Here is a 27576-nt window from a genome sequence, read left to right as displayed (position 1 = left end):
CGTTGCAAATTGAGGAAGATTGCATCCCGGGAGGGAAGGGTCACGTCTCCTTGTTTTCTCCTGGTCTCCTGTTTGGAGTCTTCGGTTGTCAGTTTTGAAACCTTGAGCTTTTAAAATCACCTTAGCCCTTGAGCTGGCCAATAGTATCGCCTCTACCTATTCCTTGAATACTTGTATCTTTCTGGGACACTGAGAAGTGCCTCCACGGGGATAAGGAGGAGAGAGAGATCTCACCGCTCTCCAACACTGCTTGGTGTGAACTGTAGTGAGGTTCTGCGCCCCCAACTCCTTTAACTGTCACGGGTGCTGGAGGAGGGGCTCCACTGTTGGGGCTCCGGCACCACAATAGGACGGAAATGTTGTATCTTGCCTTTCATCCACTGGGTACCACCCCTGCCACTGCAAGCAGCCTTGGGAGAGCCCGCTTATCTCACTCCCCCCGTGGTTACCGCTGCTCACACCAGGGAACGGGGAGTGCCCTGCTGGCCAGGCCGCTCAATGTCCGCATTGCCTACCCCGCCTCCTCACTTCACAACAGGTCTGCCGGCAGGCTTCCACCACCATGGAGGTCTCTCCTTTGCTCCAGTCTGCTGATAACGTCGGACCTCACTCCCACTGGCTGCCGCTTTCAGTTGTCTCACCACAGACACGGCACACTCCACCTTGGTAGTCGCGGGCTGAGACCATACCCACTGACACCCATGTATGGCGTGTGATACGGTGCTCGCCGACTGGCCGTACTGCTATTGCAATGTGTACCGGCCAACAGAGGTCTGATTTTTCAAGCTTGTTAGGTGCTGCTAATGAGATATTTTGAATGTGAAGAATGCTGTGGTGACGGAGCTCCTGGACTCACGTCTTGCCTACTCTGGTCGCCAATTTGGAATCCGTCTGCTGAATTTTGCCATACATAACCTCACCCTGTCCCGCACCCCTGTGGAGAGCGTGCGCCTTGCTATTCATTATGTTTTTCCAAAAGTGAACCAAAGACCACTTCTACCAAAATAGAACCACAAATGTGCCCAGGTGCCTCGTTCTGACTTTTCAAGTTAAGAGGAGTGAATAGGGTGTTGGGAAAGTCAGACAATGCTGCCTTTCAAATTACTTAGATCTCACCGGTTGAAGATGGACAATCTTTTGTCCACACACCTACAGGTCCCCCTTAAATTCACTGCTGACTGCAGACATGGTGTGCGCTCACGGTAGCCTGCAGATCCGCTGAGAGTCTCCCGTGTAAATCAGGAGAGAGGCATATATGAAATCGACCCCAGACTCCACGCGCCATCGAGACCCACTCTGCACTGGCTGGATGCTGCACACTGTCTTGGTCTCACTATAGCCAACAGACTGGCTCTCAACTCATTGCAGCTTGCCAAGGCCCACTTTGCTCTCATTGAATCCTGTGGCCATATTCAAAAGCGCAGCCAGCCCTGGACTCACTGGGGCTTGTAAACACGTGCGTGTCATTGCAGTTTAATCTACAAATGAGTAGCTGTTTTTGGTATTCATTGCTATAATACTCATTTTTAACAAACGTCCATGGTCTAAATACATCCATTAGTCGTAACTTGCTACCAGGCCCGTTTCTTGGCCCGGGCGAGGCGGGCAGCTGCCCAGGGCGCAATTGCCCCGGTCCCTGCCCCTGGCTGGAGGGGTTCAGATGTCTGGGTTTGTTTCGGCGATTGCCGAGGGCAAAGAGTTCGGCAGCGCCGTAGCAGGTGCTGGCGCTGCCTCTTCTGACTGTAATGTCACGTAGTACAAAAGTACTACGTGACATTACGGAAGTCAGAGCAGACTCCCAGCCCACCCCCTCCCTTGACTTTCGCACCACTTGGGGTGGGGGTGGGCTGGGGTGGGGGCATAAAAAGGCGCCTTTCCTGATGGCTGCCCATCTTTGCTGTTGGCTGTATCCTGTGCTCGAGACGGCAGAAACATTTCTTTGCAGCTCGGATTTGTTTGTGTGCACGGTGCATCATTCATCAAAAAGAAGGTAGGTGCCATGTTTATTTTACTATGCTTTGTTCTTCTAAGTACTTGACCCCTTCGTTTGTGTTTTCCCTGTCGGAGCCGTACTATGCATGATTGCTCTCGTGTGCGTGTACTGAGTGTGTGTTTGTGTCAGCGTTAAAGTATGAGAGTGTGTGTTTTCACTGGTCCCCTTTTCCCACTGTGTGCCCCCACTGTGTCCCCGTGCCCCAATATGTGCCCCCACTTGTCCCAATGTTTGCTCCCACTGGTACTCTGCCCCACTGGTCCCCTTTTCACACTGTGTGACCCCACTGGTCCCTGTGTCCCAATGTGTCCCCCCACTCGTCCCCATGTCCCAATGTGTGCCCCCACTGGTCGCCGTGTCCCACTGTGTCCCAATGTGTGCCCCCACTGGTCCCTGTGTCCGACTGTTGTGCCCCCACTGGTCCCCGTGTCGCAATGTGTGCCCCCACTGGTCCCTGTGTCTCACTGTGTCCCAATGTGTGCCCCCACTGGTCCCCGTGTCCCACTGTTGTGCCCCCACTGGTCCCCTGCCCCCACTGGTCCCTGTGTCCCACTGTTGTGCCCCCACTGGTCCCCTGCCCCCACTGGTCCCCTGCCCCCACTGGTCCTTGTGTCCCAGTGTGTGCCCCCACTGGTCCCCTGCCCCAACTGGTCCCCGTGTCCCACTGTTGTGACTCTTGGTCTTACAAATCTTCTCAGAGGATAGAACATGATAGGCATATCCAACCGTCCTATTGTAGAGGTTAGTTCTACAAAGTTATTGAATCATGATGTAATAAAAGCGATTTCATTTGTTTAGCAGTGTTATATTGAGTTTGGGAGTGGCGCGCGGAGTGGCGCACAGAGTGGCGCACAGAGTGGCACGCAGTGGGGCATGGTGGGAAAGGGGTGCAGGGGGGTGCATTCCTAGTGTTTCACCCTAGGCACCAAATGGGCTAGAAACTGCCCTGCTTGCTAACCAATTCCTGCCACACTATTGTTTCCTGTGCACCATCCCTGTCCTTCCTCCTTGCGTGACGTGCAGAGCGTAGTGCCGATCTCCAGGCCTAGGTGACAGGCAGCAGCTGGGCTGGCAGGGTGAGATGTGCTTCCGGGACACGGACTCCGTCAGTGGATAAAGAAGGGTCCCACCTACGGGGTGGAAAAGGGCCCACATTTTAAAGGCGAAGGATTCCGCTGCAAAAGGGACCCGCTTCCGCGTGCAGGTGGGAATGAGTTGTTTGGTTTCCCAGCCGCTGGCAGGTTTCTGAGATCCCGCGTGTTTTGGTGTCACGGCTACCTCAGCGCCCTTCGCAAGCGGAGGCCCCGTTCTCAGACAAACAGCACTGCTAAGACATGTTAAACCACAGCGCGGAGAAGAAAGCGTCTCTTTGAAAAACAGCTCACTTAAACAGCTTGTCAATCTTCGCCCGCCGCCATGGCAGGACCACTTGACTGCAGCACTCACCACCATTTGCATAAACGCTCTGAGAGAGTTCACCGTCGCTGTGAGCACTAATGGTACATAAAGCAATTTACTTACTTCTCCGAGGCGTCTGTCAGCGCGCGGAGCTGCTCTCGCTGCGTCTTCCATCATTGGATAATAAAGGGGAGCTGACGGGGGTCTGCACCAGCCCTGTGCCATGCATGCCAGGGGGGCCGCGATACGGACACCGATGCTGCAATTGCTTTCAAGTCGTGGTGAATGCACCTAACAATGCGAAAGACACATCATCAGAGCAAGAAAAAGAATAATGACGGAGTCAAGCGTGTGAATGTATCCACAGCCCGAGGCCTGGCTGTTTCCTGCAGACCTGCACGAGACCTGCTGGAACACGGCACCTATTAGTAGACCAGGGAGGGCCGCCTGGCGCAGAACACTGAGGTGCACAGTGGCATACAGTGGCATGCAGACGGTATGCTCAAACAGCTGAAACCTGGAGTTTGGTGTCAGGGAGCCATGCCTGCCTACATTTGCTAAAGAAAAACCTGGCGGATGATGTCATCGGACACCCCGCCCCTTTCCCTCAAGGCTCCGCCCACCCACACCACCTTTTTTTTTTTTTTTACAAAACCCAATGTCAAATGACGCCAATCTGAGCGAGATGTCTGCTCACCTGCCCATACCTCGGTGTGATTGGCTACAAACAGACCGATAGTAGCCAACCACATCGAGGGGTGGGCAGACTTACTAGAAGTGTAGAAAATCCCATAGACTCCACACTCCTCCACAGAGACCTGGAGAAGAGCCTAAAATCCCGGAGCCTCTGGGATAAACCCGGAGACTAGGCAGGTATGCAGGCAGAGATGGGAGTGTCTTTCTTTAGATAAAAGGAAAAATACGATATTTGAAAGATAATCCTGTTGGCGCCTTTCTACAACGGCCAGAACTGTACTTTACGAACAAACTACATTGAGAAAAAAAAGTGTTTCTGCCTGAAAATACATTTAAACTCCTTAATATGCACGTCTTCTGTTGGTTCTCTTAAAACAAAAAAAAACGCACAGCTCTTAACAAAACGAATACTGAGTGCTATGAACTCATCTCTTCCTCCTTCCTCCAGTGGCTGACCCGAAGTAGGCGCTCCTCCTGAGCTCTGATCGGTGCTCTGCTGCTTCTGTCTGAGGTGGCCGCCTCAGACACTAATCTCCAGCATTGGGGGGAGGGGTTGCCACTGGTCATGAAAAGGGAGGGGTTAAAGCCAGCACCGTGTACATGGGGCAGGGGGGACACGCAATTACTGCTCCCCATTAAACTGTCCAACCTATCTACATAAACCTATTATCCAATTGTTGGGTCTGATGTACCTACATAGAGCCCCATAGACATATCTTACATCTAGATATACGGTGCTAAGCTAGTCATATCTTGCTTCTAGGTTGATTGTACCCCTTAGCCATATCTTGCATCTAGGTAGATTGTGCCCCATAGCCAGATCTTGCATCTAGGTAGAGTGTTGTTAAGCTAGCCATATCTTGCATCTAGGTAAATTGTGCCACTTAGCCATATCTTGCATCTAGGTAGACTCTGTTAAGCTAGCCATATCTTGCATCTAGGTAGATTGTGCCCCTTAGCCATATCTTGCATCTAGATAGACTATGTTAAGCTAGACATATCTTGCATCTAAATAGACTATGTTAAGCTAGCCAAAAAAAGGGAGAAAACCTGCTAACTCAATTCTAATACCTCAACTTTCCGCATACACTTCTTATACAGAAACTCACATAATGACTTCTCTGCACAGCAATCCGCACGTGCTTCACCACATTGCTACAACAGACTAACGGCACATAACCCAGCACAACAGCACATGGGAATTCGCACCGACCAGAAAACCGCACTTGAGCTCAGCAAACGGTACAAACCGAACTGTAGCTGCCAACAAGACACCACAAATCTCACTTTCCTATTCCCACTACACCCTAATAACCCTCCCCACCCCTCTTTTTTCACACCCTCCTTTTCAGATCCGCCAGAGTGCCTGGGGACAACTCCGGTGATGATGGTGTGTGGTCCAAATACCTTTAACATTAACAGAAATCATTGGTTCGCTATACTACTAGTTTGTTTGCTTTTTACAGAGTGCACATTTAGTTCAAAGGCTCAAGAAACACGTCCTTTACACTTTCTTTTTCATGAGCCAAATATAGAATTGGCTGAGGCCGGACATTCAAGCACTGCCAGTTTCCCAACTCACAGCTAGGCAGACACACACACAGTGTCCTGTCCCTGCAGGCCATTAAGGTGCTGAGGTTGCAAACGCATTTCATTTATCAGTGGCAGAGCCTTTCTTATGCATGATGGGACATTTCCAACTCAATGAGCTCGCAAAGCACCAGTTACCTTGCACATATGTGATAGTTAAAGTGAGCAACACAAAGCGCCCATTTAAAGATATGTTTATTTCCATGATGTCTACTACCTTGACATGCACAAACATAAAGTTGCTTTAAGTCACTAATCAAATGTTTTCAACATCATGAATAACAACGAGCTGGAGGTTTGTGACAAAGCATCTCCATATCTATCTTTGTTTATTACACAACCTTTTATTTACTACATTTTTCAGGTTGCCATTATCTTGCATTCTGGGACTTATAGTTTATCATTCAGGATGTGAACATTAAAGCCACAATGATATTCTTTTGGCTTAACATGTTGCTAAAAGGATTTACATGCTGTCATCTGGCTTTATTATGCTATTTGTGTTTTTTGTAAGTAAACTCTATAAGACATTATTACTGTAGTCCATGAAATCCAACAATCTGAACCAAAGTTTGTGATCCTGAGCCCCATGTCACTCTACACTCCCCCCGCAATCTGTTCGAGCATCCCACTACCTCCTTTTTGGATGCAGCCAGAGTAGTAGCCAATGTTCGGGATTCCCTGTGCACTTTCCTCTTCAAATCTCCCTCTGCTCCATGCTTCTGCTATGCTGCTTTCCTCAGCCTCTCCCCCAACCTCGTTTAGTAGTTTTGCACACTGGCTTTATTCACATCTGTGCGTTCACTCTTTAACTTGTCATTGTACTTGTTCGTCTGCTGAACCTGTGCCTGTTACCAGTATCTAGTGGTCAAATAGGTAGAAGTCCCAGGATTCAAGGGTGCCCTTGGAGTAACCACTTGCTGCTGCTTCCTTTATTTATCATTGTAATTCCTTGTTAATAGTGGGCCTTGTTTTGTGTTACCGTACAGGAAGTACCATAGTCATTCTTTCCTGTGAGTGATCTTGCTAGCATTTATACCATCATCCAATAGCACTGACGGACGCAAAGCAGTTTACTTTCCATTGTAGTTACCAGAGGGCCTATGTTTACATGCAGAGTACCTATATTTATCAGAGGACCCGAGTTTGCATGCAGGGTACCGTTTTTTTTACCAGAGGGCCTGAGTTTGCATGTAGGGTACCTCCATGTACCAGAGGGCCCGAATTTACATGCAGGATACCTCTATTTACCAGAGAGCCTGAGTTTGCATGCAGGGTACCTATATTTATCAGAGGGCCTGAGTTTGCCTGCATGGTGCCTATTTTTACCACAGAGCCCGAGTTTGCAAGCATGGAACCTCTACTTACCAGAGGGCCTGAGTTTGCACGCTGTGTACCTCTACTTACCAGAGGGCCCAGGTTTGCATGCAGAGAACCTATTTTTACCAGAGGGCCTGAGTTTGCATGCAGAGTACCTCTATTTACCAGAGGGCCTGAGTTTGCATGCAGAGTACCTCTATTTTCCACAGAGCCTGAGTTTGCATGCAGAGTACCTCTATTTACCAGAGGGCCTGAGTTTCCATGCAGAGTACCTCTATTTTCCACAGAGCCTGAGTTTGCATGCAGGGTACCTGTATTTACTAGAGGGCCTGAGGTTGCACGCAGGGTACCTCTATTTACTAGAGTTTACACAGAGCTCGAGTTTGCATGCATGGAACCTCTTCTTACCAGAGGGCCTGAGTTTGCACGCTGTGTACCTCTACTTACCAGAGGGTCGAGTTTGCATGCAGGGTACCTCTATTTTCCAGAGAGCCTGAGTTTACATGCAGGGTACCTCTATTTACCAGAGGGCCTGAGTTTGCATGCCGGGTACCTCTACTGTGGCTTGCATCCCTCTCATAGCTTTTTGCACCTCACCCTGTGGACAGTTTCCTGCATTACACCCACCGCAGGCTGCAACCCTGCGCTGCCGCTTTCCGCTTTCTTTTCAGTAGTTCCATCTATGACAGTCCTGGACCCGCAATCCCCGTCCTGTATAGATCCTAGTCTTCTATATGTGTATTTGACATCTCTTAAAGGTTCCTGTCTCGTTTGACCAGGGGCTGCCCTTGCATTGTGTTCTTTTCCCAGGAAGTAGTTTTTCGGATTTGGATTCCATGCTTCATCCTAGGCAGGCCCTCAACACATGAAATTCCTTAGGGGGTAGAGCATGGTAAAGGGGCGTGTAAACATCTGTAACATGCTACTGAAGACCAGAGCATGGCCAGGTTGCAGGCCCCTCTGCCCTGACCAGCCCTGTAGGCCTGAGCATGGCCAGCGTCCCTCTCCTGATCTGATCACCAGAGAGTTGTCAGGGTATTCACCCCCCTCCAGAGTCCCCAAGCAGAAGCTTAAGCTGGAAAATACCAGCATAAAGGTTCATTGTTTGGTTGCCCGGAATGGAAAATGCACATATCCTTATTAAGAGGCTCTGGGTAAAACGCACTCAACACTGCAGCATTCTGGGAAGCACACCACAAAGGCTATATCGCATCATGGAAAAAGCCACACACATCTAAGGTATTCTGCCAAGATCACCAACACAAAGGAGTTTTCGGTAGGACACAGGCAACACTGTGGCATTCTGGGAAGGGCACACATGCTACAGCGTTCTAGAAAGGGCCCACTAAGGGACATTGAAGCACAAGAGGATCCTAGCTATCAGAAACGGGCCAACTTTGAGTTCGCCAAAAAGATGCAGAAAAGCTAAGCCACCGCCGCGCAGCACAGGAGGGCACCTACCGTGCTCCAGGTAGGAGGGTGTCCCTTCCGAGGGGTCCAGCCTCCGTGCCCTGCGTCCATGCTTTGAGTTGTTGTGCACAAACATGTTGTCGGACACAGACAGCACATGGCCATCGACGCTCACTGTGGTGGAAACCACGACCTGTGGAAGACACAAGAAGGAGACTCATGAACCCTGGAACTGGTGAGGGCACATTGCATCCCACTCATTGCTAGATGGGTAGAGTGGTCCCACTCCCCTTGAAAAGGGTGGTCATCAGCACAACCTCAGTGCAAAGCACCACCTCACTTCCAGCTATAACTCAACAAGCATTTCTGGTGCCCGGACCAACTTCTAGACCATCCGGACAGGCACGTGTGCAGAAGGCATTAAATAGGAAGAGTATTGGCGGTGGGGGGGGGTTGGTGATCTACTCGAATCCGTAGAGTGCAACAGAAGCCCCCAGTAACACTGGCCATTCTTCATGTCTCTGGGTCCTAATAACATCCACTCCATGTTTTCCGAATGTCAATACACACCGCATTCGAATTGAGTGAATGTTAAAGAGAGTTATGTACATGGTCAGTGGTTGTCATGGATACCTGGAGTGGAGGGGGCTCTCAAGAGTTGGAATTGTAGACCACTGATCTATATACCAATAGTTACTGCACTGTCGGATCTATGTCTCACTGCACCGTGGGGTTCCAATGGTGGCACTCGAGAGGGAGGGAGGGCAGAAGAGAGGATGGAGAAAGAGGAGGTGGCTAAATTAAGGAAAGGAAGAGGAGAGATAGAGAAAAAGGAAGAGAGCAATGGAGGCTGGTATCAAGGGAAGAGATACAGTGAACGTGGAAAGGAGAGAGGAAGTGAGAGAGTGTGAGGGAAACAAGGAGCCAAAGGAGAACGCGAGAGAGTTTGGAAGAAGGAAAGGGAGATGAGATCAGGTGACATTGTTAGAGCAAAGTAGAGGTAGAGAGAGAGGGGGAGAAAGAGAGAGATAGAGGGGTGATAACAGATGGAGAAAATGACGAATACAGAGAGGAGGGCAATTAGTATCAAGAGGAAGATATTCACGAAGGCCTGCATGGAAAGAAGACAGGGTAAGTGAGAGAGAGAGGGAGCGAGAGATACATAAAGAGGGTGGGGGGGGCATGTGGGTAGTTACCCTGTCCACAGTTCTGGAGACTGCAGGATTGGAAGGAAAGCCATGCCATGGAAGAGTCAGCAGAGCAATGGGAGGATGTCCCGGGGCATGTCATGAGAAGACAAGCAATCCAGGGGACAGAATACAGACATTTTAGTCAGTGCTTGATTTGTAAAAAACAAAATTTTGCGCACCTAGGACTCAACGGGCGGGCAACTCCCGGACCACTTTTGCCAACACCCATAACTGTCCCCCAACAGTGCGTGCATTTTAAGGGTTAACGCTGCGCTATTTTGGGTGATGGGTGCACTAGCCACGGCAGATGTGTAATTTACAGACGGCAGACAGCAAAAAATCACATAACATACTACTTTAAGACAAATGTTTAAGTGCTACTTTAAACACATCATTGTTAACATTGTGTTTGGATGCTATAGGTGGCAATTGGACCATGTGAACCATCTATCCACACAAAACCAGCAAACCAGCTTTCCTAAGTTTAATTGATTGACAAATGCAGGAAAAATGATTAATGGACTGTTAAACTTGTCCGTCAAACATTGCAGTAAAACCTCTGCTAATAGGTCGACATTCATGAAAGGCACTCCTCTTAGGCAGTGTCCTTTTACCTGGCCTTTCCCCTGTGTTGGTGCTGCTGGCTGGTGACTGTCCTCTTGTTGCCAACCCTCACTAATGTTGTAGTGTTGCGGCGTATTGCAGTAGTGGAGGAGCTCCAAATGTATGCTGGAGGACTGGAGATGTGTGTAGACGTGGCCAACACAAGCACCCAGCGATGTCGCCTTCCAACTCATTGTTATCAATGACAATGGATAACTACCACTCTGCTGTCTGTGGGTCATCAAGCTCATGAATAACGATGCGCTGCCACAGGGTGACGAGAATGGGGCCAATGCACACTGCTGTTACTTGTTGTGTGAGAACTTCTGAATGATATTTAACAATAATGTTATTGAAGTGCATCATAGTCAGACTAAGTCTGAGAAAATAAGTGCCAGGGCTCAGAAATAAGTCCTGGGGCTGAGCACTGGTAAACACCCCCACAAATGAAGCACTGATTTTAGTACTGCTGAATAATCCCAACATGGTACTAGCCCAGCAATGCCATTGTGCAGAATGCTGACATTACTGGTATAGAAAACGCAGCCACTGTTGCCCTGCAGTGTAGGGCCACCATTTTTCAGCAACGTATGTCACCATTGCTTAACACACAGTGAGCAGCACTGTGTTACATAATTTAGCCATTGCGGCATTGCCATAGTGATAATACAGAATACGGCCTCTGTTGCGCTGCGGAAATGGCCAGGCATGGGTTTAAGAATAACTGTATTACAGCAAGTGGTTACCCCAGTACTACAAAGTGGGACCATCAGTGTTCTACAAATAAAAAGCCCATCGTTGCACTAAGGAAGCTGCCAATGAGCGTAGTAACACAGGACACTGGCTTCCCCGCCTAGGAGCACGTCCAGGTGTCTGTGTTACTGTGTTAGCCGCCTGCAGCATGATGGAACTACACGTTCTCATGTAATTAAGTGCAGGCCCATCAAAAACCACCAACAGTGTACATTCCACAAAAAAACAACAACAACAAAATACGAGCCAGGTTAAGTGCTTTAAATGAGTTTTCAAGTAAGAAGATCGGCAAGTATCAAGTCAACATTTTAATGGGCATAATAGTAATAACTATTTGCAAGACTCTTCCTCTTTCCCTGCAGTGTCATGCTTGGCCTTAAGCCTTGCAGCAACTTTGCTTTAAAGCTGATGAACAAGGATGAGTGGCCGCAAAACAAATGCTGCCGGCGGGTTATTAAAAAGGCATATCACTTGAATTAATTTCACAAACTCTACAGCGGTCAAGGTAGCCATGGCGACAGAGTGTGAAGAAAGTGGTTCACTAAGTGGGTAGGACAAACCAAGGAAAAGGAACAAGAGGCCAACAGGGTGATAGGGGAATGCCCACCCTCTCCGTATAAGTATGTGGGTAATGGTTCTTAAGAGTGCCTCTGATATTTAACAAATATCTGAGTTACTTTTAATTTATTTGAAATTCAACATTCTTCATGGCAAAATGATATAGCACAAACCGGTGCGCGCCAGAAACACAACACATTGGCTGGTCATTATCAGCTATCTCATATGATATATGATATGATATGGCATTTATAACGCACCTGTACACAAGAGTTTCAAGGTGAAAATCCTGATACAAAAGGAACTTTGGTGCTTGTTTGTTATGACAGTCCCTCTTATTGGGAAAGGGGCTTTGGCAGAGGGCCCTGATAGCTGTGCTTTAAACTGCATCCTCATGCCAGAGAAGCCAGAGTGTGTGTGAAGCTCAAACGTGCAAGCTTGCCCTGTGCTGAAAACCGGGGGAAGGGAAGCCAACTGCTCATCTATCCTGACATATTATTTCTTGAACACTTTTCTTTTTGCATACACTATTGTCCCACACCATTTTGTATTTATAAGTAAGGATTGGCAATAGGTTTATTAGTATAGGACCTTTTATTCTGAAAGAGACTCAACTAGGACTGGGTTATTATTATTTGATGGCCGTAGCTTGCTCCCATCCTTAGATTTAGGTTTAGATAGGGGTTCAACCAACCCATTGAAGTTCAATAAACACCCTTGAATTGTGATCATTTGTGTCTGTCTTCACTATTTGATACCATGCCTTCCTTACAGAGCAATGAGTCATTTAAATGTCAGTAGGGGCCTTCAGAGAAGGACCAGGGGGACAGAAACACAATGTTCCTTGTGCTTGAAGAAGCTCTTGGTGCTCGATAGTGTAGAGTGGTTTCAGGGTGCTTTGCAGCTTCTGCGACAGAGTTCAAGACAGGAGACAGCTGCGGATATCAAGCGGTAGACAGTTTGGTGACCGAGGCTGGACGTATCGGCTGTAGGCTGGCCTACATAGCGGCTCAGGGTCAGGAATCGTTGTCTCAGTACTGGTCGGTGGGTCTGAAGCACTGGTCAAGGCGCCTCAGACGGCGTAAGCGACTGCAGCGTAACAAGGTTGTCCATGAAATAACCAAAAATAAAATGACGAATGAGAAATTACCTAATATCTTGGGTCGAAGAACGAAAATTATTTTTGCACCTTTTTTTCTTTTAATAATGAGGGGAGACTTCCTTTGGTCATTTCTCCTTAGTTATTTTTGCATTCGACTATTTCTACGGATACTGTGTAACTACATTCAGCAGTGCGGTCAGTTGCAGCTCGAGGGGCGTGACTGGCTCAAAAATCTCCTTTAAGGCGGACGTTGTGGAAGCTTATCGATGCACTCCTCCTAGCTTCTTCACTGGGTTTGTGTCGTCCTTTAAGGTGGATGCCCCAAAGCTGAGGAGAGTGTTGCAGGCAACAGCATTGTCCTCGGTTTGGTTCAGCGACTCTCTGGCCCTTCCCACCTACGATGCTTGCAGATCCTAGCAGGGCATGCTGTGTACTGGCTGGGTACCGGTTCTGGAGCTGCTAGAGGGTCCTCTGTATTCAGTATCTCCTCTGTTCCCTGTGAGATGTTTACAGGAGGGATCTTGCTTCCCTCTGTGGAAATCTTGGCCTTCTGTTATGCTCACCTGGCTCCCACAGAGGCGTCGATCGGAACTGGACAGCTGCGGTCTCCACCAATGTGACACGTAGGGCCGAGATGACGGACTGGACTGGCCCACCTAGCTTCGTTTGCTTGGCCCGTAGGAATATTCTTCTGCAAATGGAGAAAGGGAATTAACCACCCGTGGAGTTGAGCGTAAATTCCCCCACCCCCGCTGTTCTCCCCACAGATCGCCTTTGATGTCCCCTCTTATAGTCTCACCTGATGGTTTGAAAAGATGAGCTCTCCATCCTGCATTGAGCGCAGGGGTGTGTTGATAACCAGTTGCTTCACTGGCTCGAAGGAATTGGTGAGTTCCAGAACAATATTGACTCCGATATTCCCGGCAAGACGCCGTAAGTATAAAGTTTGTAAGAGTTCAAATGCCTGACTTTCACTCTTGTCCGATTCCTTGCAGGTTGCAGCTTGACCCTAATGAAGAGTTCCTCGTGGCAACTGGTAGTATTTTGGTAAGGATTTGTATTTTCCAACACAGTTCAATGAAATAAAGTCAATATGTAACCTGTTGCTTTCTCCCTTATTCAGGCGCTGAGAGAAAGTATGAAGTCTTGGGGAATAATACCTCCGGCGGTAAAATCAGGTAAGTCTATTGTGGTGAGGAGGGTTCCTCTTGTTAGTCTCTTTGTTTCACCTTGCTGTCCTTTTATTTCCCCTTAGGGGCCGGGGTAGAGCAAAGATGCAGTGGAAGCTGCGCCGACCCGTGAAGAGGAATAGTACCCCCGGTGGTAAAATCAGGTAAGTCTATGGGGGGTAACTAATATTCCTCTGTGTATTCCCTTAGCTCACCTTGCTGTTCTTGTCTTCTCCTTAGGTGCCGGAGTGCGGCGGGAACATGCAGGAAGATGCGGTGAAATGTGAAGATGCTGCGAAGGCCGGTGAGTTCAGCGCGGCGCTGCAGCAGGCGAGGCGACGCGCATAAAATAACTTCTTTCTTCCAGCTCGAAGGCACGATGGATCGGGAATTCAGGTAAGGATTAAAGGTATTGCTCTTGTTCTAACCTTTTCTCCTTCTTTCTCCCTTTTTCTAGGAGCTCCAAACTCGAGGCGGGCATGGCAGAAGGCTGGATGCAGACTTGCAGGCACGGTGAGTGTTACGCTGCTGGATGCAGAATAACGCGAAGCGTGTGCTGCTCTTTGGGCGTGGTTTAAATAGCCTCCAAAGTAGTCCCAGGTAAGTATTCCTCCCCAACCCCGCCTGAGTAAAAAATAGTCCGTAAGTAAAGTAGTCCCTTCCAAGCCTCTTTTGGCTTGGAGCTCTTGCAGCATGGTCTGCATCAGGTAAGTTTTAACCTATGAGCCTGGCGCCTATGGCGCCAGGACTGACTCTCCATATGAGCCTGGCGTCATAACCGCCAGGACTGGACCCAAATAGCCCCTAGCAGGGGTTGTTGGGCTTGCTTAGGATAATTTGATGCCTGCTTCCGGGGTTGCTGGATGTGGTCTGGGTCCCCGGGGGTAGGCATCGTGACACCTTCCTTCACTGGTGGAAGATGTAAGGCAGACTGTACCTTCAGCCAGGGTCTGAATAAGTTCTTCTTGCTACTCCTTGCAAAGTCTTCGGATGATCTGCTAAGAGAGGGGCTCAGCCCTCTTTTAAAGCCTAATGGCTCCCGGTGATTGGTGCAGGCTAATCCTACCGTAATGAACTACTCCTGGGTCCCCACCAACAATCTTCTGTTTTGCATGTGGTCATAATCAGAGTGCTTAGCAACAGCAAAGCTAAAGGGGTGAAAACATGTACTACTAAGTCCCACCCATCTTCCTGTATGTTGTGGATCAAAGGGTCTCTCTGGTTAATTGAGCTCTCTGTGGTTCCTGATCAAAACACAGGTCTCCCTTGAAGTTGTGGCAAGAACAGACTTTCTGTCTCCATCAATCCACATACTCGTACCTTCTGAATGGGCCCCCCCTGCGGGGGTTGCCTACTGTAAACATATTGTCCCAGACATGACAGGTCACTACCCTTAATACTGAGAGGCGGAAGCTGGCTTCAGGTTGACACAGTGCATATACAAGGTTGTTAGTGTTTCCTGTCTCTATTGTTAAACTCTGCAGCCAGGCCCCATGTGGGCTTGTTTGAAGTATACTCTATTATTATGTTAATTATGTTAATTGCTGCCACCATCTGCAGTGCTTACAGAAAATGACAGGGCGGATCCATTGAGCCTTTTATAGTTAATTAGGCTGGCTATGGCAGGAGGAATGTTTTGCCATCCCCCTTCTCAGATGCCTTGATGTACTCTTGGCTGTCCTATCCCTACTACACATGACAGAGAGGACAGTGCCTGTAGGCTTTGTCCACCCAGAGTACATGGGTCTATGTGTATGTCGTGCAGTGAGAATGGGAACATTTGCACGGATTAGCCTCACACATTTTCTGGAGGTTCATCTACCATCATTCAATTTCTTTTAAAATCTAAAAACCCCATGCAAGTGCACACACCCACCATGCGGATGGTGGAATTCCTCACAACCCTTGTGTCCTTCGTGTCTGTCCCACCTTCCTCCGTTTCTCTCTGAAGTTGTTTATCTACAGCTCTTTCGTCCCTGCCTTGTACACCTCACGAGAGGCATGTATATGCTTGCCACTCTTCTTGGGAGTTGTGTCCTGCTATACTAGGGGTGTGGGGGGCGGGGGCAGGGGGGTTCTTGTGCGTTCTCTCTATTTCTATTGACTTACTAGTCCTGGTTTGAGTTTGCTGGTGCTATCTTGGGTGGGTCACCATGCTCATAAGACACAGCATCTATGATTAAGCAGTTCTGGGAGGGGGGCCCCGACTTCTCCTGGTGAGAGTACACCTTTCTGTGGCCAGCTAAGGCGCAGAAGAACCTCTCGGAGAGGCCTGCAAATCCAGAAGGAGCTGCTCCGGGGAGCGCGGGAAAGCTGCCAGCAGCCACTCTGCCTGCCCCGGCTCCCGATCCACGAGGACCGGGGCCACTTGCTTTCATTCCTCAAGTGAGGTGATTCTAATTAAATTAATCTGCATGTCAATCTATCGGTGATCAATCACGGGGCTGAGGCCTCCCCGCGCGGCCATGTGCTCGAGGCTGACAGGGGCTGATAATGGAGGAAGAAATCAACTCTGCAGCTAAGTTAATTAGTCGCCATAATGGCAGGATTAAGCGGGCGCTGTTTGATGGCTGCTCCCCCCACTGAACATGAGGTGAGCGCCAGGGCCGCAATTAACAGACAATTATTATATTCCGCTGTACAGAGGAATAAACACATCTCGGCGGCTTGCCCTGGTAATCCCATCGCTCACCCTGGAAGGGAACGTGGAGGGCGCCGGCTCCTGCTGCTCCAGGCCTGCTTCCGAGGCATGCCCCGCGTTCCCCGCTTCTGATCCCAGAGATCCCTATCCCGAGCCCTGCCCTCCGCCTCCTGGTCCATGGAACTCGGTGCAGCCCCGGCCCTGCTCTACTCCCACCGACCCGCTGCACAGCCTGTTGTCCCCACTGCCCCACTGTGTGGCTTTCATGGTTATTTATTTCTCAGTGCAAAACAGAGAGCGACATAGAAGCTGCACATGGCACTAGGCTACAATGCAGGGAACGGGGGGATTGGGGGTGCATACAAAGGCACTAGAGCAGAAATACAGGAGACCCAGGGATGTACATTGTCATCCTCTTGCAGGTAATATGAATAAGGGTAAGTATTTCAGGTCTCACCCGGCTATGGGTGGGACATAGCTATTAGGGCGCTCTGTAATCGTGGCTGATCTCCCTTGGCATCACCAGTCTCAGGCCCTGGGTTCCAAAGTAGGGCTGCCTGGGCCGAGAATGTCCTGCCTCCCAGTCCTACAGATGGAACAGGTGCAATAACCTGCAGGGTTTTATATGCAGGATGTAGTCATCTGTTTGGAAGATCGGGCTGAGATTTCTGCATCCCCAAATTCCCAGTGGTCTATGCATAGAGCATTCATGTGTATCCTAGCAACCGGCAACCAATGAGGAGAACCCATGGAGGATGAGACACAGTCTCCTATCGTCAGGCCCTTTTCTGACATGGACCCCGTCTCATTGAAGTCAGGAAACAGTCCCCTCGCCGTGCTTCCAACATTGGGACACATCTCAACAATCCCCAAAATCAAGTTCAAACAGAAGGATTGTGGAAGCAGGCCCTGGAGGGCGGTGCATGTGCTCTGGATCAACCTCAAACAGTCCGATGATACACACAATCTACCCAGGACCAGGCTAGACTCTTCAAAGTTCGAAAACATATCAGGATCAATGTGGCTGCCAATCTTATCGACCAGGCACCCCTCGCCACCTCGGAGGGCTTTGTGTGGTTTGTCAATTATTCGGGCGTTGAACCCCAAGTTTGTTCACTTGCTAAGAATCTCCTATCGTTAAACATTGACTAGTAAAAGATATTGACCAGAGCTCATGATCTACAAATTGCATTTTTCTTGTTCAAAACGAAGCTTTACTATCTAGCAGAGATGACTCATACGGGCTCGAGCTCTGGACCTGCTCTCAGAATGGAAAAAAATGGCAACATTATTCTCAGTAACTGAAATTGTAAAAACCAGGGCTCTCTAACTTTGAAGGTCTGAACCCCAGATGCCTCAGATGGTGTCTGCTTTTAAACAGCTAAAATGGAAATGAGCAGCACCCATTCAACCAGGCAAAACAGAGTCCTAGCAGCTCACTGGACCGTGAACCCCAAATTCAAGAGGTCGGTGCACAAAATGACTGATGGCCTCATTGCAAAGGTTGGAGGTAGCCATGGTGCTATTAACGCCATGGCTACCCGCATACCGCATACCTGGTCTGGGTTCCCTGAATGGGGAATTACCAGGCCATTCCAACCTTGGAGGACCCAGTATTTCCCCATTCAGGGAACCCATTCCCATTCGAGCCCTCATAGGGTCAATGGGAATGGGGACCATGCTAACAACGGGCCCGTTAATAACGGGCCCGTTGTTTGCATGCTGGACCTTTAATGGCTCCCACTAAGGGGGCCTGGTAAAACCAGCTGCCTTTGAGGAACCGGCTAAAGGACCTCGTAATGCGGCGCTGTTAACCCCTTACCGCCAACCTCGGAAAGGGGCCCTATGTGTTTTCCCTCAGCTTGTCTCTGGGATAATTGCTGTGAATTGCTGGAAAGAACTGTAGATCGAAGACAACGCGTGTATAACCAGCGGCACAACATCAGCCTCTGCATAGGATCTGAAGTGCGCCACTCACATGTGTACCTGATTATTTAGGACAACATGTTCTAGTTCTTGCAACCCTCAGAAGTGCAAAGGTCTCCGCTGATGGAATGGAAGGCTTGGGGTGGATGATTTCCTCCTAGGTCAAGTTCTGTCTTAACACCCTCTGAAATCTGGTGTTGACCCGTGGATCTGTGATATTGTCCTGTGTATACTAGCATCATGTGGGAGGCAGCACTCACACAGTCGTACGCACTGCAGGCAAAGGACGCTCCAACATGCCTCTCTTTGCTGCAGATTTCTCCCGTCAGCTATTAGATTGCCTCATTCTGCATCACTGTTAGGGACACTGTGCTCAGATATGGTCCAGAAGCTAAATTGAAACCAGAAGACCTTTGTTCTCATGATAGCCTCCACACTCCCCATCATCTTGTGATGTAAATGTGATCTGATTTAACCCCATTCCTTTATCTGACAAAATTAGGAGTGCTCAGAAACAGGTGCATTGTTACTACTATGCTCCAAGTAAAAAACAAACGGGGCAATTTCGATAAGCATTGAAGTGCCTAGAGGCAATTTGGTTTGTGCTATGACAATCTCCACTGGCTCACATCTTAGTAAATTCATACTTGATAGAGGATTCTTCTGGCGAGGACCTTACGGATCCTGGCCAGAAAACTGTGCAGAACTGGAGACCCGCTCCGATATCCACCACTTACAACTGAGCGGGTAAGGGAGTAAGGAAAAAATGTGTTGTGAGGCCGAAGCTGCATGTGGGCTTGAACCAGAATAATGTTGGTAATCTGATGTAGGGAGGCAGGCAAGGAATGCTTGTTACACTGCATTTGAACTCTCAATGCATCCGCCATTGGTTCTGAGGCAGCCGAGGTGTGTTTCCTGCCCTATCGTCCAGCCAATGAGATGCTCACTGGAGAGAGTCGAGAGTATCAGCTGCACCATTCTAAATCCATATACCACAGGATGTCAGCGTGGTCTGTGAGTGACTGCTGTCAGCACCAGTGAAAAGACAGGGTTGAGAGATTGTAAGTGGTTGGCTCTGTTGCATTGTGTTGAGGGAGACTTGTTCAGACCTTCCATTCATAAAGACACATAGGGGCATTGTTTTAATTATTATTTATTATTGTAATACAGACATAATAATTGCATTTTATAAATGTATCTTTACAATTATCATACAGAATCTTCCAAACCATGATAATAAAATTAAATCAAAATCGGCATAATATTATCATTAAAATACATTTCCGTTTCCCTCCTCCCTCTGATTTCCTAGTTCAAAACTAAAAAACGACATGTAGGTTGGATTAATCGAGGGATTACTCCTTGAGGACCTTAGTTATGTGCATCCACAAGCTTGTGAAGTGATAAACAAGTTAGATGTGGTTACCCCTTGTGAGGAACCTTACAGCATCCTCACTTATGCACCCTCTGAATCCCCCTCTCAGGTGGCCAGGGAAAGCCTATCGCTCTTGGATCCCTAACCTGGGAATTTATATGCGAGGGAGGATCACCTGGGTGGAGGGACATTGGGAGCGGGGAGAAGATGTCTTTGGGTGAGACATGGTATCCCCCTTCCCATGCCAAAATGAACTCTGCCCACCCCCTGCCTTCATGGGTTATTGTCAGTCTTTATCTCTTTTGTACACACAAAATGTCCCACAGCCATTTCACTTTAGGACTTGGACGAGGAGGAGGCAACTGGGAGCTATGCACACTTCCATTCATTCACACCACTTTGGTACTGAGATCAGAAAGAGGACTGTGGAGGAGTACCATTGCAATAGTCAGGCATGTCCAGATAATAGGCTTAACTATGGTCAGGCAACTGAAGTAAAAGACTTGCACCTGCAACCATTTAACAGGCCACAGGTGCATAAAAGGAGAGACCGTCAGGGAAACAGGGAGAGAAACCCGCCTGGAGAGAAGGACGTGGATGGCAGACGTGGAGCAGGCTGGAGAGGGGCCGTGGGAAGGACACTGTGTGCAGTAGAAGGTTGACAGAGACGCTGGGGTCCTAGCGGGCCATGAGAGGGTCGCGACACCTGCAGTACCTCTTGCTGTGTGTCCACACCCGATCGCTACGGGCTGGCGATAGCTTATGTGAAGGAAGAATGGAGCTAAGCGCAACAAGGTTCAAGGGCGGTGGGCGCTGCTTGCTGAAGCCGGAAAAGAGAAACAAGACACCTGGAGGAGTGGCTGCATACCAGTGAGTGTAAAGAAGGGAACACTCATATGGGGGCACTCCAGTTTCTGGAAGAAGTCATTTGTAAAGGCCAAATAAACTGAAAACTATGACTATGCCTTTACACCTTAACATAATTTGTCCAAATGTCACCTCCTGCAATACTTAAATACTTATCAGATTATTAATTCCCACTGCTCTAAGAGCGTTATTCCTGTGCAGTCTCTAATTGGTTCAACCTGCATAGCTTAAATGTTTGTTCTTCCCATCATAATACGCGTCTTGCTCCTGTTACCTCTAGTGTGTTTACTAGATCAAATTTTAACCACATGTTTTCCATGCTTAGGTAAGTGTTAGGATACTCCTTTAGGTATTATACAGTTCCGTCAATTTTCTTTTTTTTAAAATTAGTTACCTGATTTACAAATTAAACGTTTTCACTATGTCCAAATAAAAAAACATGTATACAAAGTGTACAAACATTTTAACATAGTAAAATTCATGAATTTGTTCAATAAGTTAATCACAAAAGACCGATAAAAGAGAAAATGTAGAATTACTACATAAACCAATTAAAATTTTAGTTCCTATCATTTCAAATATTGCTATTAAAATCCTATATAAATCTAACTCGTTAGAAATGTTACTACTCATCATCAAATCCATCCATACAGCATTGTCTACATCATTTGTATATACATTGCTAGAATGAATAAAATATCATTCCTTGGCCAGCCGGGTGCTGTCGCAAAAAAGTATAAGGTGCTTCATCGAATCGATAAAGTTAGGGTTTTTACACAGCCTGCATGTTCTCTATACATTAGCTACTAGTATTCTAGACCACAAGCATTCCATTGTGGGAAGTAAGTTGAATTTGAATGTTATATATATACATATATACCTTCAATTGGTGTGTTCTGTAACATTTAATTGTGACTACTAGATTTAGTTGGCAGATTTATCCAATTCCGGATTCTGCCCAAAGAGAAGAAGCCCTCCTACATAGTTTGTTGCTTCTTTCCAGTAGAGAGAGTGTCTTTTCAAGTTAAACAATGATTAGAAAGATGTGATGATATTTGGAGTACTTTTAGTGAATTATATGTTATATGGCAATCCCCCCCTCTTTCATTCTTATATGGCGGTTGATTTGGTTCTCAGAATTATCTATTGTGGGTTTTTTTATGCCTGCCACTTGTAATTAGCCCTGATATGCCTTTTGTGGTAAAATAAAAACAATAAAAAAACAAAAAAGAAATTCAATATGTAAACTCTGAGGGAAATTCCTAATGCAATATGACACTACTTTACACAGCTCTCTTAGTTTCGTAGTAGCCCCTTTTTATGCCCCATAGAGAAGTTTAGTGATGATTTTTGCCTTATAGATCTTAATCAAGGATCAGATGCAGTAGCCTGCGTGCTGTTTGGCAAAACGCCTTATGCCCACAAACTGTTGTCTCCCGGCCACTTCCAATTGTTCTCGGTGTGGATACCAGGTACATTTTTTATCAATAATGACCCCAAAATACTTATATTCCTTCACACATTCCACAAGTTCCCATTTAGTTTCCATTTATACCCTTTTCATGTCTTTTTCCTGGTTCTCCGGAATGCCATGAGATTGTGAGATTGCCAGTCTTAGAGTTTGTGTAAACTAGCAATTTCGGCTCTCTAGGAGTCATATTGATCAATAAAAGATCATCTGCATAACCCAGCCAGGCAATATTAATATTTCCAAACTTAGGGGGATATGTCTGTACTTCATGCAGATATTCCGGTAAATAGGGAAAGTATAGATTGAATAACAGTGGTGAGAAGATACACCCTTGTTTCAGGCCAGTATGAGTCAAAATTGAAGCCACCAGCACTCCCTTGTTATCTATTCTAACTTCTATAGAAGTGTTTTGATAGAGTAATATAATCAAGTTCAGTAAGCCCATAGGGTTGCCGCAGCTTGATTGTTTGTGCCAAAGTGTATTCCTATTCACTGTATCAAACGCTGCACTAAAATCCAAATAGGCAACAGAGATGTCCTCATTGCAGGTTTCCCAGGCTCATTCAAGTAATGTGACAAAGGTGGTAATATTGTCTATTGTCGAGAAGGTCTTACAAAAGCCCATCTGATTAGGTAGAAGGATTGGCTTTAGCTTCACCCAATCAGTCAATTCAGCTAATAATAACCTCGTGAATAGCTTAGCCGGTGTATCCAGCATTGAAAGTATACGACAGCTTGAGAAGTGGGTTCCATCAGTAAAATATAGGCAACAAATCTGCATGCGAGACTTTGCTGACCCCGAAACATTGCCCTTATGTCCATCATAAGTTATGAGCTTTCTAATTAAATGCCCAGAACACTGACAAAACCATCTCACCCACGCCAAACAAAAAGAGAGATTCACAGATTCTGCCTATTCCATAGGAGATTCCATTCACATCACAAAAGAGGGTGTGATGCTGGTAATGCATCGGAGGGACAGGGCCTCCGTATCCTTGTCCTTTACTGTTTTTTATTGTGTGTTCAGTCGTGTTTTCCGCGCAGGAGTTCATGTGGGACTCCTGGCGGTGCAGCTCTCTCCTTTGGTTTGGTGACTGGACCCGTAGGATACCCTTATGGCACCCATGGGCAGGGGTACAACCCTGAACCCCTAGTGTATGTTTTTGGGCCCCTGTGTGTGACCCACAGTCACACACAGGTCACACACGGCTAAGGGCTGGTGGCAGCTCCGTGCTGAAATGACTGGTGCCCTGAGCGTCCTCCATTTTGGGATGCCCAGGCCGTGTCATTAGAATTGGCCTCTTGCCTTCCATCACCTGTTACCCTGATCTTCCCGAAGTCCCGGGAAGCCCTGCCTCTGTCCCTTCCCCCTGACTGGCTGTTGGGTGGAAGTTTTGTGTATGGTAGTGTGGGAAAGTGCCGACCAGACTGGCTGGAGCCTTCTCAACGACCGTATGTTGTGGGTACGCCTGTGGGTGGGACCTGGGTGAACGGAGTGTGTGACAAATATATATTATATGTTGTGACTGTCTAGTATCTGGTGTTTGACACAATGGTTGAGACAGCCCTGCCCGAAACCGGTATGAATGCAGCTTGGAGTGTTGCATGGCTCGGTACTTGTCCCAATACACATAACTTGTTGTCAGGGTCTGGAGAGAAGTGAATGGCCTGAATACCTTGTGTGCCTGATTGGCTGCCTGCCTGCATGAATGCCCGTAGTCATGATTGGATGCTTGAGTATGACCCAGCAGAATGAATGGGAGATCAACAGTATATCTGGGGACCACTCACTGCTAGGAATCGTGTTCAGAAGCTGAAGTCCACTACGATGAGTAACTGGAGTGAAGCTTAACCTTGAGCCCTGCTGGACGAGAAGAATTGCCGTTGCTCTCCTTCGCAATCGGAACGCTGCTGTGCTTCAAGAACTGACCCAGAGAGGACCTGATACGGCGCCCTCTTCCCGAGCTAAGAGGGACCATCGTGCACAGCTGATCTTTGCCTAAGCTCCCTGGTAGACAGACCTTCGACAGGCTGCCAACCCGATACGGGGACTGCTGCGGAACTCCAAGGAGAAGGGCCCGGACAGTTGTCCGCCACTGTCGATGACCACCATCACCGACTGGAGGCGCCGTGCTCCCGTTGCCTAAGAACTTCATTGATCCAAGGACGCTCTCGTCCGCATCGTCGCCGCTGTATCCTGCTGGAGAAGGCCTAACCGTCGACGCGGCAAGGAGCATCCACCGGTGGGTTTCCCGCCACCCAAAGATCACAGAGACGCCGACGACTCGACGCCGTTGCTGGGCCACAGTTCTTCATCTGTTTGCGGTCCAAAACTATCGACACGAGGTGCCCCGCACGCCTCTTCCTGGCAGGATGTTTACGTTTCCCTGTCAATGAGCACAGCTAGGAACGACGCGGCCACTTCACCGTCGTAGCTCAACCTGTTCTCCGTCAGACGTTCTACGACCCGTGACTCCTGCCTTAAAGGGAGGACGCTGAAGAAGGGTTGTCGATTTCCCTGACGCAAAACGCTACAACACCAAGGTACTTTGGGGTTGCAGAATTATTGGGAAGTCTAAGGGTGAACAATATATGGACTGGGCTTGTATCTTTCTTCTACAGGTTGCCCGGGTGGGGGGATCTCCACATAGAGCTGTGTTTAACGGTAGTTACCAGTATTCTGCCAATTGCTCAACCATCTTGCTTTCCTTCCTCTCTCTACTGCTGGTTTCCTCTTTATTTTGATCTGTGTGTCATTCTGACTGTATGCACTTTAGTAAGATCTAATAACTTTAGTGGTACCACTTTAGAATTGTACATATTTACCATTGTTGATTTTCGGAGTACAAAGTGAGTTATCGTGATCGTGTATACTAATTATATAAAGACTGTGTTTTTAACCGATACAGTGTGTGGACATTCCTTCGTGGGTGCTTGGGGACTACACTATACTTAAGAACCAGCTTGCATCACCTCCCGAGAAGCTAGGCCTTGATTGCTCAAGTATGTCTACCAATACTAGAGAATCTTGGCAGGGGTCTCTGTGCCTCCCCTCTACCATATAGAGAGTGGAAGTGCAGACCCCCCTCTGCTCTTTACAGAGGGAATCCCCAGGTTCAGCTCAGCCTCGACACCAGAGCATCTGTCTGAGAACAGCAAGAGGAAGCCCCTTTCTGGACTACTCAGAATTTCCAAACAAAGCGTCCTTGGATCTTGCTCAAATCTTCACACCCACCATCAGGTCCCAATAGCACTGACAAACAATCAGCGGTGTGTTTCGCTCGCCTGGTCTCTGCAGGGACGTTGGGGCACGGTTGGAGACTTCCCTGGACTTGGCTCCCTTGGATCAGACTCCTTCCCCAGCTGCTGTAGTGTGGGCTGCTCTGGTTGCTGGCACTGCCCCTGTTTTCTTGTGAGGATGAGCTCTCCGCCCTGCTTCTCATCAGCAGGAGCGCCTTTGATGGACCTAGTTGCTTCATTGGTCTGTGTGTCCCGCCCTGACTCCGTTGACAATGGGAATCAGGTAAGATGCAATGCACTGCAGGTGATGGAATTGCAGGAGACAGGTAAAATGCGCGTCCGGCGATGGTGTTGCTGGAGTCAGGTAAGCTGCGCGTTGAGCGATGGTATTGCTGGAAGCAGGTAAGGTGCACGCTAAGATGAAGTGTTGGAGTCAGGTAAGCAGTGCTTCAAGCGGTGGTGTGGCTGGAATCAGATAAGGTGCGTGCTGAAGATGATGTACTGGAACTTGGCGAGATGCGCGTTGATGATGAGCTGGAAACGGGTAAGAGCGCTTCAGGCGGCGGTAAGCGTTACGCTGCAGAAAGCAGACTAAGGCAAATCGCTCGCATGAGGGTGGAACTAGCTTAAATAGCCTGGTCCCAGCCACTCCTCTCTAGCCCCGCCTTGTAGCACCACCTTGCCACTCCCAGAGACTGCTGCACATGCTCCCCAATGTTTCCTAATGGCCATTCCCGGGCTGGATGCACGTTCCCCATAGCACACTTTCTCATGAGCCTGGAGCCAAAGGTGCCAGGACTGGGTCCATTTGGACCCTTTAGATGATAACGATAGTGGCCATTGTCCTGTGGCTATGACACAGTGTATGGTCGCCTCCTTTTCTTTTTCTCCCCTTACCCTGGTCATTTTCAAGCAGGCCCCCCGTGCCCACCTTCCCACTACATGGCCCGGCATCCCATTGCCTTGCCCCTCCCCCTCTATATTCCCCCATTCCGTCAACTTACCTTTCCTACCATGGCTCCATGTTGATCGCGTCTCCAGCCTGCCTGGCTGAAGCGAATGTACTGTCGTCAAACAACATGCAATGCTGGTTTGGGCTTTAGCCATATGGTCTGGAGATGGAGACCACAATCGTACTACGATTCCCCTCGTGAGCCTGTGTTGCAATGGCAAACTGAGAATCGCTGATCCATTAAAAACACTGTTGCTAGGTCGATCCACCACTTTCCCAGGGGTGGCCACAGTCAACCCATCTCACGTTGCCTTAAAGAGGGAACGAATCGCAAGACACTGGCCACGATTTTCAGAGCCATCCCAGGGCACAGCGCCCTCTACCAAAACAAACAAGTTGCCATTTATTAAGTTACCAGTTAGCACCCCTTCTGTAGAAAAAGTATGCTGGCCATGTCCAGGTTTACACTCTGCATTAAAGAATACCCGCAAGGGAGCATCATCCCACTTGATCTTGCTCCTGTGACTCCCCACCTAAAGTAAGACTGCACGTCTTTCGTGCCCCATGACCCAGACCCATCCCGAGACATGTAACATGGGTAACCATGCTCTTTCCATCTTCATGTGACTGATTTCACTGACGGGGGTATCTCACAACCTTATCTGCACGCGGGGTGGATATACATGAATATGCAGCAGGTATATGAAGGATGGTGCGGCCTCCACTGGAACACTGCCATTCCTGGTGGTCACCCTTTCAGCATTGCCTTGGAACCAGTGCACTATCCAGAGATCACAACAGTGGCCTGGATCCCACTATTCTATGGGGCTAGTTGGGGAATAAAACTCCAAGCCACCAAAAACTTACAGCAAACTAAATTATCAACAGGATATTCAATGGTGGAGCACATATACATCACTACAGTTGATGGTGAGGGAGTCTACCAGGTCTCCCCATCTTACTCTGGGAAAATCCAACAAGGAAAAGTGCACTTTTAAGATCTTTTATGCAAGTGCATTGAAATCAAATCCAGTCAAGCATTAAGGCATGAGTGCAATGTCTCTTGGAAATAGAAGGCCATATCATTCGAAGAGGCCTCCTCCATGAGGGTGCTTGTACCAACTCTGTAGAATTGGAAGCAGTTAGGGTAAGGTACTAGTAGGCACATCCCTGAAGGGGCCAGCCACACTACCCACTGAACACACAAAACAAACATCCACCACAACAAACATCCATAAACAACAAACAATCCCAGACACTGGGCCTTACCCCTCCGGACACAACAAGCCAGTGCACACAATCAAAGCACCCTTAGAAAGCAG

General features: G+C 48.2%; 1 protein-coding gene across 3 annotated transcripts in view; it reads right to left on the bottom strand.

The window, feature by feature from the left end:
* The window catches only part of EBF1 (EBF transcription factor 1), a 743411-nt gene that overhangs the window by 215563 nt on the left and 500272 nt on the right, over nucleotides 1-27576 (bottom strand). For all 3 annotated transcript variants that reach the window (XM_069653918.1, XM_069653920.1, XM_069653919.1), the window contains exon 8: nucleotides 8459-8600. In XM_069653918.1, coding sequence (XP_069510019.1) covers nucleotides 8459-8600 — 142 coding nt within the window. The remainder of the gene's footprint in view (nucleotides 1-8458; nucleotides 8601-27576) is intronic.

Source organism: Ambystoma mexicanum, chromosome 3q (genome assembly GCF_040938575.1).
Source record: "Ambystoma mexicanum isolate Mex_15411 chromosome 3q, UKY_AmexF1_1, whole genome shotgun sequence".
Classification (NCBI taxonomy): Eukaryota; Metazoa; Chordata; class Amphibia; order Caudata; family Ambystomatidae; genus Ambystoma; species Ambystoma mexicanum.
The sequence above is the reverse complement of the archived record's forward strand: the minus strand, read 5'-3'. Positions and strand labels throughout refer to the sequence as shown.